This window comes from Sebastes fasciatus, chromosome 18 (genome assembly GCF_043250625.1).
Source record: "Sebastes fasciatus isolate fSebFas1 chromosome 18, fSebFas1.pri, whole genome shotgun sequence".
Lineage (NCBI taxonomy): Eukaryota > Metazoa > Chordata > Actinopteri > Perciformes > Sebastidae > Sebastes > Sebastes fasciatus.
In genome coordinates, this window is record NC_133812.1 from 13,678,469 (window position 1) to 13,691,724 (window position 13,256).

The window sequence follows — 13,256 nt, forward strand, 5'->3', positions numbered from 1 at the left end:
TGATGCACTTACTGCTGGGATTTCCATGCTTTTGGGGCAAAAATGTGACACCACCACCACGCCTGTTTCCTCATGACCCTGCCCCCCCCCCCCCCCCTCTCTCTTTCATCCTATACCTACACCACCCTTTCTCCAATCTTTCGGAGTCCTCTTCTAAAGTAACCCCACCTTCCGGTCATCCTCCAGCCTGCTCGGCACAGCCCACTGGTTCCTGGCCACGCCAAGGTACACCAGTCAAAATGTAATTTTCTGCAAGATTACACATGATAATGACTCGCTTTTGGAGGGTCGCCATAAACGATGACTTCCAATTATAGATGCACAACTATCGATCGGTCAACAGAAGCAAAAAGCAGAGGAAGAGGAGAGAGGAGCTGAAGAGATGTACACTATGTTTACTGACATCTTTCTTGACGCCACACACACACACACACACACACACACATAAAGACACAGTGGACGCTGCTGCGGACAAACTGAATAGCTGAACTGCTTCCAAAGTCACACACAAGGTTGAAAAGCAAGTATTAATGGGAGCCAATAAAAAAGCCTGAGAGATGAGTTCACCTGGGAGCAGAGTAGACCTTCACCTGGTCACACACACACACACACACATATTTATATTGTGCGCACCTCTGTTTCCATTCAAACCCCACACTGGATTGTTTCTAAGCAGACAGTAATAAAAACACATTGATCCATTTGCTCCAATTAAAAGAAAGCCTGTGCTTACTTCTTCCCATTCGCTCATCTTATTGCTTTTTTGCTCAGCACTTACTGTCAGTTTCATCCACTGGCTGGATGGCTGGTCCTCCGCTCTACAGCTGCAGTCAGTCAGTCAGTCAGTCTCAAGGACAAACGCTCCAGCTCTCCTCGCCTCCGGTCTCTGTAGCTCAGCGATGCAGCAGCGCACACACACACACACACACACTCTCTCCCAACACACACGCATTCCCCCCTCTCCCTCTTCCTCTCAGCGTCTCACTCTGATCCAGTGCTGAGTTTACCTACCTACCTGCCTAGCTTGCTCGCAGGGGAGTCCTGAGAGAGCGTGTCAGACAGAAAGTGTGTCTAAGAGAAGAGGGGGTTGGGGGTGGCGATGGGGAGGGGGTGGGGGGCCAACCAGCGTTCCCTTATATGCAGAGGGAGGCGGTGAGTAGAGGGGAGGGTAGAGGACACACGGCGCTCCTGTATTCCCATAGATACAGAGGAGGGATTTCTATTGCAGCCTTGCAAAGATGGGAGAGAGAGAGAGAGAGAGAGAGAGAGGGAGGGATGGAGACAGAGAGAGAGCATCATATTTCAGCGATGTTGAGTCAGCATGTGAATGTGATGCATGTGTTGATACGAGTTGGAAATATTTTAGAGGGCATGTTCTTATTATGGGTAGTTATGGATTAAAAAAGAGGCTGCGAATGTGTCCGTGCGTTGTGCTGTCTAAGAAAACATCAAGACTAGAAAGTTCTCCTGGTTTGTTATTTAATCAGTGGATGTCAGAGATGAGAGGCTCAAATGTTTAATGTGTAGCCATGAATCAGATTCACTAACACTGGAGTTGAAAAATATTTTTTTAACAGGTTTGATTTTACAGTTCATTTCTATAAGTAACCTCTAACTGAGTAAAAAAATGTATGTCAACAATAATGACCTTGTTTTTGTACAATGGCGTATTAGGGCCATTGTAGGTTAAACAAATAATAATTATGGAGCCGGAGGAGGGGGGTAATATTCAGAGACAAATTTTAAATAATTTAGATTAAAGTCGTCAATTTACAAGAAAAAAAACAAACTCAAATCAGTGTTTTGTTTTCTTCTGAATAGGTCCAATTCACGGCAATGTCTCTTCAAAGTTCAGATGCCTATGATAATATGATGATTCTGCGTTAATGTGCTTATCATAAAGTGGGCATGTCTGTAAAGGGGAGACTCGTGGGTACCCATAGAACCCGTTTTCATTCACATATCTTGAGGTCAGAGGTCAAGGGGACCCCTTTGAAAATGGCCATGCCAGTTTTTCCTCACCAAAATTTAGCTTAAGTTTGGAGAGTTATTTATCCTCTTCTCCGACAACCTAGCACGATGGTTGGTATCAATGGATTCCTTAAGTTTAACAAGTTTCATAAGATGCCAGTATCTTCCCTCTAGCTTTAAAATTGAGCCCAGTACAACTTAAAAATCACAAGTTGCGTTACAGAAATTAGTGGAATTAAAATGAATTTGCGTTATCGGGCATAATACATGGCTAGAGGTGGCGGCTGTGGAGTGATGAGGTTGACCCGACCTTGTAAAGTGAAGCGATGTGTTCCGTGACAACAACAAAAAATCGTGTTTTTTTGTTTTGCAAATGTATGACTATGAATCTCTGAAATTCTGATATTTTTTTCCTCAAAATATTTTTATATGATTAAATATTACATTATTATTTGACTCTAGTCAAAAGTAATAATCAAATGAGCCTTAGGAGAGATGGGATTGGCCTCACAGGACAACAACTACCACATAGTTTAGGCAGTCTCTGAGTTTAATACTTGTTTCCGTCACTGACATCTCACACTTCTCTGAACAGGCCTAGAGGGGTGAAAAAGACCATCCATCTGGCGCTCCATGGTTACAACAACAGAGTAGAGGAAACAAATATTGTTACAGTACAACTTCCTGCATATTTTTTTATTCATAATTTCATTTGTTTTTCTAGACCTTAATCTCTCTACCTTCACTTAAAATAATTTCAAATCTGTATTTAGGACAATCTATGGTTGCAGGTAAACGCTATTACCCCACAGTCTAAATAAACACAAGAAACAATATCACAGTTAAGTAAATGACAATGGGTCTAAAAAAAAAAAAGAATAGTGCTTCCTCTGTTGTTTTTAAAGGACCTGCACGAGCTAAAGAAGTGAAAACACCTGTGAAACAAAGGTATGTTGGACCTTCAATATGTGTATTATGACAGCAATATTTCTGGATTTTTTTCTTCTGAGGACACTGAAAAGAGCTACATTTATTAATTCCCTCTTTCACTGGAATTTCCAAACCTGTGTGGAGACGCTGAGATGCTTTTAACCGTGACAATCATATAGCCATTTTGTCATAATGTGTGTCAAGTCATTGAGCATAGCTATAGTAGGCTAAATACTGCAGTCTGCTACAAACATTTGTCAGGATAAAACCTAAACAAACTGCGTAAAATAAGCGAGTCGGCAAGACTTTGTTTCTTAGTGAGCATGAGCAGAACCCGCAGCAGCACATGCATACACAATGGTGCTAAATGAAGGGAAAATTATGGGTTTGATTTTTATCTTTTTTTGTTTTTGGATAGATAAAAACATTCCGATGACGTGACTTCTTCCATTAAATGAACAATAAATAGATGGGGTTGGGGGGGGGGGGGAGATTCATATATTCCAACACACATCCGTACAGTGTACTTCATTACTTTAAAAAGGAACCTAAAATGGATCTTGAGGTATGGCCGACTCAAAGTCATTGATTCTTGTGCAATAACGGACAAAACCATTTGATCGTTCACTAACCATTACCGCCGACTGAAAACAAACCACACTGTCATCATTGGCTCAGTATAACACACTAACAATGAGGCATCAATGTCATTTATTTTCTCCAACATGGAGTTTCTTGAGAGGACATGTTTGTCTTTTCTCCTGCTCGGTTTCCTTCACTTTCACCTCTCATTCTCTCTCTCTCTCTCTGTGTGTGTGTGGATATCCCAGGCTTCTTGCAGTTTCCCCAATATGGGAAAGTTTCTCTTTCATCACAGACTGTTGGCTAGGACAAGCCTCATTCCTTCCCTTCTTATGACTCACATGCCTGGATTATTTTGGACCGTCTTTTTTATCGTTCATCGCCCTGAGCGGCAGTTCATCAGCCCTCACTTCTTGTAGCTCTTGGGGGGAGTCTTGTCCCAGCCTGCTTCAGGTTCAGGATCCAGAAACCAGGTGTTCAGTTGAATCCTAGACCTGCGCCTTTGGGTCTCTGTGAGGCTCGAATGGGCTCGGTGATGCCCCTGCCCTCTGGTCCCAGGCCCATCCCCGGGTTCCAGCCCATGCTCTGCAACATGCGGCTCCCCATGTTCGAGTCGGGAATGGGAGGCGCGTTCTCCCCGACCACTCCTGAAAAGAGAGGTCACAGGTTAGACTAGAATTACCGCCTCGTGGTTATATGCCTCTGCCAACTGGCTGCAGTTTACAATCCGTCCGTCCAAAATGTCATCACTTCTTGATTTTATCCTGTTGGACATTTCTGTGAAATGCTCACATTAAGCATATGAATTCTTGAGTTATGGCTAAAAACATGTTTTGTGAGGTCACAGTGAGCTTTGACCACTAAATTCTAAAATCGAGTCCAAATGGATGTTTGTGCCAAATTTGAAGAAATTCTCTCCAGGCGTTCCTGAGATATATTGCATTCACAAGAATGGGATGGATGTGAGGTCACAGTGACCTTTGACCACTAAAACCTTATCAGTTCATCTTTGAGTCCAAGTGGCCAAATCTGAAGTAAATTCCGTCCAGGCGTTCCTGAGATATCACGTTCACGAGAACGGTACGGACCTGAAGTCACAGTGACCTTGACCTTTGACCTCCAAATTCTAATCAGTTCTTCCTGCAGTCCAAGTGGATGCCAAATTTGAAGACATTTCCCTCAAGGCGTTTCTCAGATATGGCATTCACGAGAACGGGACGGACAGACAACCCGAAAACATAACGCCATAACGTTGCTGATGCAGAGGCGAGATATCAACAGCTTGTGTGTAAGAGTACATATCTACAATATGGTTCCAGTTGGTCGATTTTTTAAAGCCTGAAAACAGAGCCATGAGGAGGTGCAGAAGTCTAGTTATCTCTCAGAACACTTGCATTACAATATGCTGAAAGGTTATTATGGAATTTTTGCCCAATGATGCCAAAAATATTCTGCCTACTGCCACTTAAATCGATCAAGAAAATAAATTAAAAATAACTTCACTAATTTGTGATCCTGTCTCCTCTGAACACCTTCGATACATCTTTGAATAATAGAAATGTAATCATGTAATCGGCTTCGCCACAAATTTTCCAGTCCTGAAATAAAACTACATCCAGTGAGGGGAAAATACGCCCACGTCTGTCTCAAACAGACCGGTCACTTTGTCCTCGGACTTCCTGGAAGTTCACAGTCTAGTCACAGACGCCGACCTATTACCCCTTTTAATCCCGTCTTGATTTGTATGGAAGAACAGGGCAAAGCCGCACGCTCGTTTACACACACGATGGTTGAGTCCCAGGTGGGTTCGAGCCAAATTGTCAGGACATGAATTTGGCAGGCCCTCTGTTGCCTCCGCCCCGCTGCGAGGTCGGCACCTGCTGTTCCTGAGCAGTGCGCCCTTGTCTGGAGAGAGTAGCTAATGTGTTTGATATTTGCAACGCATCGCTGAACTTAGTTATGTGTTGGGTCGGGGGATGAATAAAGAAACGGAGAGCACAACTAAAGGAAAAAGCTGGTACTCCATTGTGCAAACAGTTCTGGTGTCGTAGTCTAAATCAGGATCAAAATGGCCTTCAGACTACATGTATTATAATGGGAGTTTGATCAAACAGTATTAGGCTTTGCCACCTCGTCCTTCCTCCTCCAGAAGCATCAACTGGCCCAGAGGTAAAGAGAGGGATCTGGGGGAGGGAGGGGGTGATGCATAAGTGTTACTAGCCAAGAGTTAATCCAGTATCTCTGCTCTGACAGCATGGCTAGCCAGCTGACTCTTGTCCAACGAAGCTTAGGAAGAAAGGGGGTTAAGAGCTAAAGCACGGTTTAATAATGGGAGAGGAGGAGAGAGGGAGCAATATGAAGGATGTGGGACTCCCTTCTCTCAATTCATTCTTTTAAAAATGCGTAGTGAAACCCTCATTTTTCATCCCGGTCCCTCGTGTCTACGTCAGTGTTATGTGCGAGACAGAAGGAAAAGCAGGCTGGTGAGCATACTGAGCTCAACCGAGAGGGGCAGGGAAAACAGGCGAGGAAAGTGAGAGCCAAGAATACAATAAAAAAAGGGGGCAGTTGATAAAAAGTGCCAGATGGTGCGTCAGGTGTAGCTGGGTCCAATACCTGAGGGGGCGGCGGAACCGAGGGGGGCTGCTTTTCGCCTCCGCTTGACATCCCCTGTACACAGAGAGCCGAGGTGCCCGCTGGTCTGTCTGCAAAACCAGCCAAGCAAGACAAAAATATGGGAGCATTAGTTTTAGCACAAACAACACCTTGGAAACTACTTTTTTCATTTAGGAAAAATACCATTAAACAATGTGAAACCAGTGGGGAGTTGCGTCGATGAGACTGCAGCAGAGATAAAAGCAGGTACTAAATGAAATTAGTTTCGGTCATAAATCACTAGTGTTTTAAGTTAAACTGTTTTTTTCTCACCTGCTGGCTGTTTTTACTGAACAGCTCCTCCGATGCCCTCTGTCTGACCGTGGGTCCCAATGCAACTGAAGTGGCAGTGAGGGAAAGAAGAGGAAAAACTAAAGTTAATGCTCAAGCAGTCAGTAAGACAGCTTTGCAATAACACAACACTAGTGTGTTTAAGAGCAACCACATGGGTCTTTGTAATAGATCTAAACTTTGCATTTGAGAAGGGAATAAAATGAGGTAAAGAAACATGGCTCACCTGTCCGTGTTCTCTCCTCGAGCCCGAGCTAAACCAAGGCCTGTTGGAGACATAATAGTGTTATTAAGGCCCTCAAATTCCCCTCAAGGCAGCAGAAATCAGACTACTATTATATCATCATGTCCCTTGTCCATCACAGAAACTTTTGCAGGAACCTTTTAGACTTTAACTGGGGAACCTCACTTTCATTTGGACTGCAGGAACTTAGTTGGAGTTTAATACTTTTAATTGATTAAGGACAAATGTGGAACCGGTAACATGAAAATGATGAAATCAATCATTTTCATATTATCTGTGTTCCAGTTCACTTTGCTTTTATACTAATTTAAGACCGTTTAATTGTATGTTTTTGTTTTATCTAACCCTGCTGTCTGCAAACTAACAAATTGGTGTACAAGACAATTAAATCTAAATTGATTTTAGAGGAAAACAGTGGCTTGCAAGTCGCTACTTTTCTCAGTCTCAAACACTTTATTTGTACAAACACCTTTCCTTAAATAAAAAATTCAACTCAAAGTGCTACAATTATAAGAGCATATTAAAAAGAAACTAGAATTACCGCCTTGCGGTTGTATGCCTCCGCCAACCAGTCAAGTTGCAGTTTACATCCATGTCTGTCCAAAATGTCATCACTTCATCATTTAATCCTGTTAAACATTTGTACGAAATTGTCATAATTAGCATATGAATTCTTGAGTTATGGCCATGGTTGTAGTGACGTTGACCTTTTGACCTTTGACCACGAAAATCGGTTCATCCTCGCGTCGAAGTGGACGTTTGTACTAAAATCTTTAAAAAAATTCCCTCAAGGCGTTCCTGAGATATCGTATTCATGACGACGGCTGTCGCCGGCGCCGACGCATAAAAATATGAACAACAAGGACAAGAAAAGACACTGAAAAGATAGATAGCGGAACAGTCAGAATTAATAGCAACTTTAAAAAAGATGGGGACTCACTCGTGGGAGTCCTGGACTTGTCTTCCCAGTCTGTCGTTGAAGCCTTGGCTGGAGCTGCCTGCCTGAGACGCCTGCTGGTTTCCATGGAGACGACTCAGCCTGGCCTGAAACCCTGACAAACACAGGACGGGTTCGATGAAACTCAGGACATTATTTAACTGATAAGTTTAGATTGACCATTTTAACATTTACGTGCAGCACAGTCCTTTGGGATTCAACACATTGTGCCTACTGGTACACAATAAGGTGGCCACTGAGGATGGACTGTATTCTGTGAGGTACTGGGATATTTATGTCAAAAATGATCAGGTATGTATAATAGATTTTTTCTATTTAGTCCTGCTTGCTAAAGCCGTAGCTAGAAGATTCCCTATATTAACTATACAACAGCATTTTATATTCATACTGCTGAACATTGTCTTGATTAGTGTTTGCCTCCTAGTGGTCATGAGTGAGACTGCAACAACAACTACATTATAAAATGTATGTACCTAATCTAACCATATACACTCCCATTGTATCATCTTCATTTATTCTCAAAATTTGTACGAGCCACGTTCAAAAGACATTTATTATAGTATGTCTGAGTTTCTAAAAAAAAAATGACACTGCTGTTTTTAAGTATAGCGTCTGATTTTTTCCAGCCTACCTCTCTGTGCTCCAGAGCTCATGAGAGGGAAGGATCCAGTGAGGATGCTGTTGAAGACCGGGTCAGCTAGGTCTAGCTCCTCTGACCCCGTGTCCCTCTCCCACCATGGAACCACTCCTGCTATCCCACACGCACCTCCGGGCCCTGAACCAGAGCCTGGATCGCCCTCATAGAACCAGTCGCTCTGCTCGTCGTCAGCTGGAAGAGAGAGGAAAATGTGACCGTTGTTTTGGACTGATAAAAAGGAAGCTCTACTGTGGCTACACCTGTATAAAACCACCTGATGTGACATGAGAACTTGCTCACGCGAGTGTTCAGCCTCATCTAAAAGCAATTCATCTGCAGTGTGCATATAGGCATTTAAAACAGCAGACAGAAAATTGAAAAAGTAGCCACAACCAAGGCATAACAATCATTATCAGGTCACACTTCTTTTGAGTTTTCACCAATAGTTTTAAACCTATCCGAGTATGTACCTTGCCTCCCCTCATCATTGGTGTAGAGGCCTCCATCACTGCTGTTACTGACACTGCTGGTCTCACTGAAAAAGAAAGAGTAGAAGATGGAAATGCAAACCCCTGTATTTCCATTAAACAACAGAAGCCAAGGTTTTTAAATGTTGTCTAAACACAAGCAGCCATGAAAGGCCATCTGCCTAAAAAACATTAGTCTGAAATTAGCAAAATTTTAATTTAAAAATCAGGAACTTTCCGATCAGTTAGTAAACAAGATGATAAAACTGATCAAAAATTCTATGCCATGTTATTGATACTCGATGCAACAGATACAGAAAAAAAGTGTTGATGTTTGATACCCAGCTTTACCTATTGGCCTACAGTGTCACTCATAAATACAGCATACAGAAGCAGAGAAAGAGGAGTTGCAACATCTGGAAACACGGAGGATAAAAAAGACAAAAGTCAAAACACTAACCACCTGTCACTCATGTCCTCATCCGAGCCCTTCTGCTCCTCCAACTCCATTTTGTCCTTGGACCCTTCCGTTGGAGAAGAAATGAGGTCCTCACTCTCCACCACCACCCCTTCATCTGTAGCCTCCATTCCCAGCCTGTGGGGAGCCATTTTCCTCTTCTTCACCCTGTTCTTTCCTCCCCCTGGCCCTAGCAGTACACCTCCACACACCTCCATGGCACCCCTGCCCTCGCCGGCGCCCAGTCTGTGCGGCCTGGCGCCAGCGCGGGCTTTGGGAACTGGTGGGGGCCCTAGCATGGTGCAGGAGGGGGGTTCTGGTTCTGCAGGTGGGTCTACGGCCATACGTTTGACCTTTCGTCTCCGTCTGAGGCTGCGAGTTCCCTCTGAGGACCCGAGGCCGCCCAAGTCCTCTGGCCAAAGCGGACGCTTGCTCCGTCCAGTGTCAGCTGTTAAGACAGAGCGCCGTTTGGGGCCAAGTTGTTCATCCGAGTCGCTGTTGTCACGGGCATGGCTGTTGGCAGCGGAGACACCCCCAGTGCTGGCACGGTAGTCCTGCAACAAACGTCATGGTAAATATCAGCAGTGATTCGGAGGCTAAATTAAGAAACACAAGCAAACTTGAGGATGTTGATAAGGCCATATTTATTTTTTTATTTGCTGCCAAGTCTGTTTCATAACACATACACACCATAAGAATACATCCAAGCAGCACATTAATTTAATGGAATACACACATGTAGGCTACTTATAGTCAGATCTATCGTGTTCTAGATGGGGCAGTGATATTATGAACCTGTTCATTTACACATTCACACAGTCTGCGATTTTTTGACAGCTGTCCTTCCTGCATTTGGCAGTTTTTGGATTATGACTTTAACTTCTTACTATTTGTGTAATATTACCTTACGAATCGCGCACCAAGCACTGATTAGTCAGTAGGCGGTGCTTTTACGCGAGCTGATCTGTGATCTCGAACATAGCCTGCTCCAGAGCAGCATACGTTACCATGGCGATCTACCCCGGCAAGAAGTGAACCACCATTGTAGGATGGAAAGCCCAGGGTTAAACCTGAAGTTACCTCGCTAACCCCAAAGTAGGACAAAAAGTAGTACCAATTCCATCCGTCATGCTCAATCTAATGACAACATATTTTTTTGCAAGTTTTCCCATTTTTTGCGCTGCTCAAAAGAACAGGGTGTACAAGACAACAACATGTCTTAAGAATGTCTTAAGTGTTTTGCTCAAGGCCCTGTCAGATGGTGTGTGGCCATTTTTATCTGACAGGTCCTGGGTGGAGAACTGTCTGTGTATCCACCAAATGATTGTCCTCCATCCACTCATCTCACCTTGTGTTCCTCCACACTGGACTCTGAGCCCTCACTGAGGTGGCCGGTCTCCCAAGGCGGGTGTGGGTTGTCCGAGCGTCGCTTTCTGCCCCTCCTCTTCCGAGCCTGCCTCTTCAGCAGACAGCCCACGGCCAGCGCATGGTCTCCTCCATCGCCAAAACCACCACGGGCAGCTTGCTCAGAGCTCTCCTCGAGCGCTGACACCAGGTCATGGACAAGCTCGTCCATCGTCCGGCGAAAGTGCCTTGAGGTGGAGGAAAAAGAGGAGTTACATTGCTGATCTCCTTGTTCCATATTCGACCTATCGAACACTTCGATCCTCTAATCTCGGCCTTTTATCCATCCCCCGCTCAAACTGTAAAACAAAAGGTGATCGGGCCTTTTCTGTCTTAGCCCAAACTCTCTGGAATCACCTCCCCCCAAATCTATTAGAGCTGCTGAATCTCTGTACTGTTTTAAGCGGCTTCTAAAAACCCATCTCTATAGGCAAGCCTTTCTATAGGCCTCATCCACATGTGTTTGTTTTTGTTTGATCTGTTTCTCACTGTTTCTGTGTGTCATATTGTAATTTTTCCTTGTTTTTTTTCATTGATTGATGTTTCTTCTTGTGTGTGAAGCACTTTGTAATGGTGTGTTTTAAAAGGTGCTATATAAATAAAGCTTTACTGACTTACTTACTATTTTACAGATTTAGATTAAAAGCACTCAAGAATGCAAACTTGTGTTTTATTTATATCAGCAGTGTGTGTGCAGGACAATATGGGTGCATGGAGACACTGAGTACAAATATAATATCAATATCATGTGCAATACTACTTTTTACATTCTCATGTGCAATATCACTGTTCATTGTGTGCAATATTAATGTCCAACATGTGCAATATTACTTATTTTTCTGGGTTTTTTTAGCTTACTTTACCTTTTTTATTTGACTTATCTCATCTTATTTACTCATTTTACTAAATGTATCTTACTTAATTGTTATTCTATTAGGCACTGGTGCTAGAAATAGTACTTTTTTATTTTATACACTTGAACTTGTTGTTATTTGGTTGTATTTTTGAGCAAGCTCTGGCACAAGAATTTCCTTCGGGATTAATAAAGTTATATCTTATCTCATCTTATTGTCGTATCAGGCATTAAATAGACATAGATAGATAGATAGATAGATAGATAATTATTCGCATTTTTTACTCATTATTCATCTCTTTTACGTCGAGCAAAGTTGTATGCAACACCCACTGAGTTCATTGCAGTAATACTCACCTTAACAAACCTCCAGAAGTCTGATCTAACAGCCTGTAATGTCGTTACTAGCACTGACATCACTCTTCTTCAGGTAGCTAGTTATTAGCTTCATGAGCTAACGTTAGCTTGCTAGTTAACTAACAACAAACAGTTAACTACAAGATAACAAACTATCACTAAAAGAAGATAATTAACTATCTATCATTAAGATCACAGCTTTAAAGTGTGGTCATTTAAACGGCTGTCATCGAAAGTAAACAACGAAGAACTACCCGTCAGTTGAGTTAGCATAGCTAGCCAGTTAGCATAGCTAGCCAGTTAGCACAGCTAGCCAGTTAGCATAGCTAGCCAGTTAGCACAGCTAGCCAGTTAGCATAGCTAGCTTCAGCTCTCTAGCTAGAGTTGAACAATAGTGTAACAGTGATTTCAGACTTCACCTACCAGCCGGTTCCCGCTTTGCCGATGGTTTTTAGATTCGCTGCACGGAACATTAATGCCCTCCAAAAGGCCAGATACCTTCAGCCAGAAACTACGGACAAACAGTTACACACCACAGACACCATGCTAACACACTAAAGCTAACGATCAGCTAGCTGCTGGATCAATATGCGACAAGAGGAGGACAGTGAACGCATCAAGAGGTGCCTTCATGTGCTGCAGGAACATTTGGAACTGGCGTTTTGTGACATGAGGGCACAGCAAGCATTAGCCAAGTAATATAATAATAATAATAATAATAATAATAATAATAATAATAATAATAAAAATACATTTATTTATATAGCACTTCTCAAAACAGATGTTACAAAGTGCTTCACAAGACAATAAAAGCAGATAAATAAAGTAAAAGATATGGTTACTGTTACAACAGAACATCAGGCAATAAAAGCATATAAATAAAGTAAAATATATGGTAACTGTTACAACAGAACATCAGACAATAAAAGCATATAAATAAAGTAAAATATATGGTAACTGTTAAAACAGAACAACAGACAATAAAAGTAGATAGAGTAAAAACAAATATGGTAACTGTTAAAACAACATCAGACAATAAAAGCATATAAATAGAGTAAAATATATGGTTACTGTTACAAACACTGTTAGTTGATGAAAGTAGACCGTTGTTTATCACAGGAAATATGACAAAGAGGATGCATCTTGTTTCTGGATATATATATAGTTATAATCTAAGACACATGAAGTGTAACAACCTAGGTATGTCTTAATATATCGGAGTTTAAATGTAGCAAGTGAACGCAACGCTAAGTCCCCCATGTATTTACATTTTTGACCACTGGAGTGCAGTGTAGACTGTTATTGAAAAGGCTTCGCTGTAGAGGAGGATGCCGTGGTTGCAAGCAGTCAGCTGGCCTATCAAATATACCAAAGGTCACCAGGTCAAACACATCAGTGGCAACAGTGTCATATTAATTACAGGGTCACTGGAAGTGTTTCTGAGTGCCAG

The 13,256-nt window shown here is 42.5% G+C and overlaps 3 protein-coding genes across 11 annotated transcripts in view; all 3 read right to left on the bottom strand.

Moving 5' to 3' along the window:
• LOC141755680 (estrogen-related receptor gamma-like) overlaps positions 1-920 on the bottom strand; it is a 31,921-nt gene extending 31,001 nt beyond the window's left edge. Inside the window, exon 1 of the mRNA XM_074614767.1 lies at positions 779-920. The gene's annotated coding sequence lies outside the window, so the exon portion shown is untranslated. The remainder of the gene's footprint in view (positions 1-778) is intronic.
• The window catches only part of itsn2a (intersectin 2a), a 347,088-nt gene that overhangs the window by 248,350 nt on the left and 85,482 nt on the right, over positions 1-13,256 (bottom strand). The window lies entirely within an intron of this gene.
• gpatch2 (G patch domain containing 2) lies at positions 2,644-12,420 on the bottom strand. Of its 3 annotated transcripts, none has more exons than XM_074614763.1 (10): positions 12,230-12,420; positions 10,541-10,784; positions 9,199-9,746; positions 8,739-8,803; positions 8,263-8,460; positions 7,614-7,725; positions 6,656-6,695; positions 6,412-6,476; positions 6,100-6,188; positions 2,644-4,130 (listed from the first exon to the last, which is right to left on the bottom strand). In XM_074614763.1, the coding sequence occupies exons 1-10, from the start codon at positions 12,277-12,279 to the stop codon at positions 3,961-3,963; spliced, it is 1,581 nt and encodes a 526-aa protein (XP_074470864.1). In that variant the 5' UTR covers positions 12,280-12,420; the 3' UTR covers positions 2,644-3,960. The 3 variants fall into 3 exon arrangements, with proteins under 3 accessions (XP_074470864.1, XP_074470862.1, XP_074470865.1); XM_074614761.1 differs by having other exon boundaries at positions 9,196-9,746; XM_074614764.1 differs by lacking the exon at positions 12,230-12,420 and adding an exon at positions 11,807-11,947 and having other exon boundaries at positions 9,196-9,746.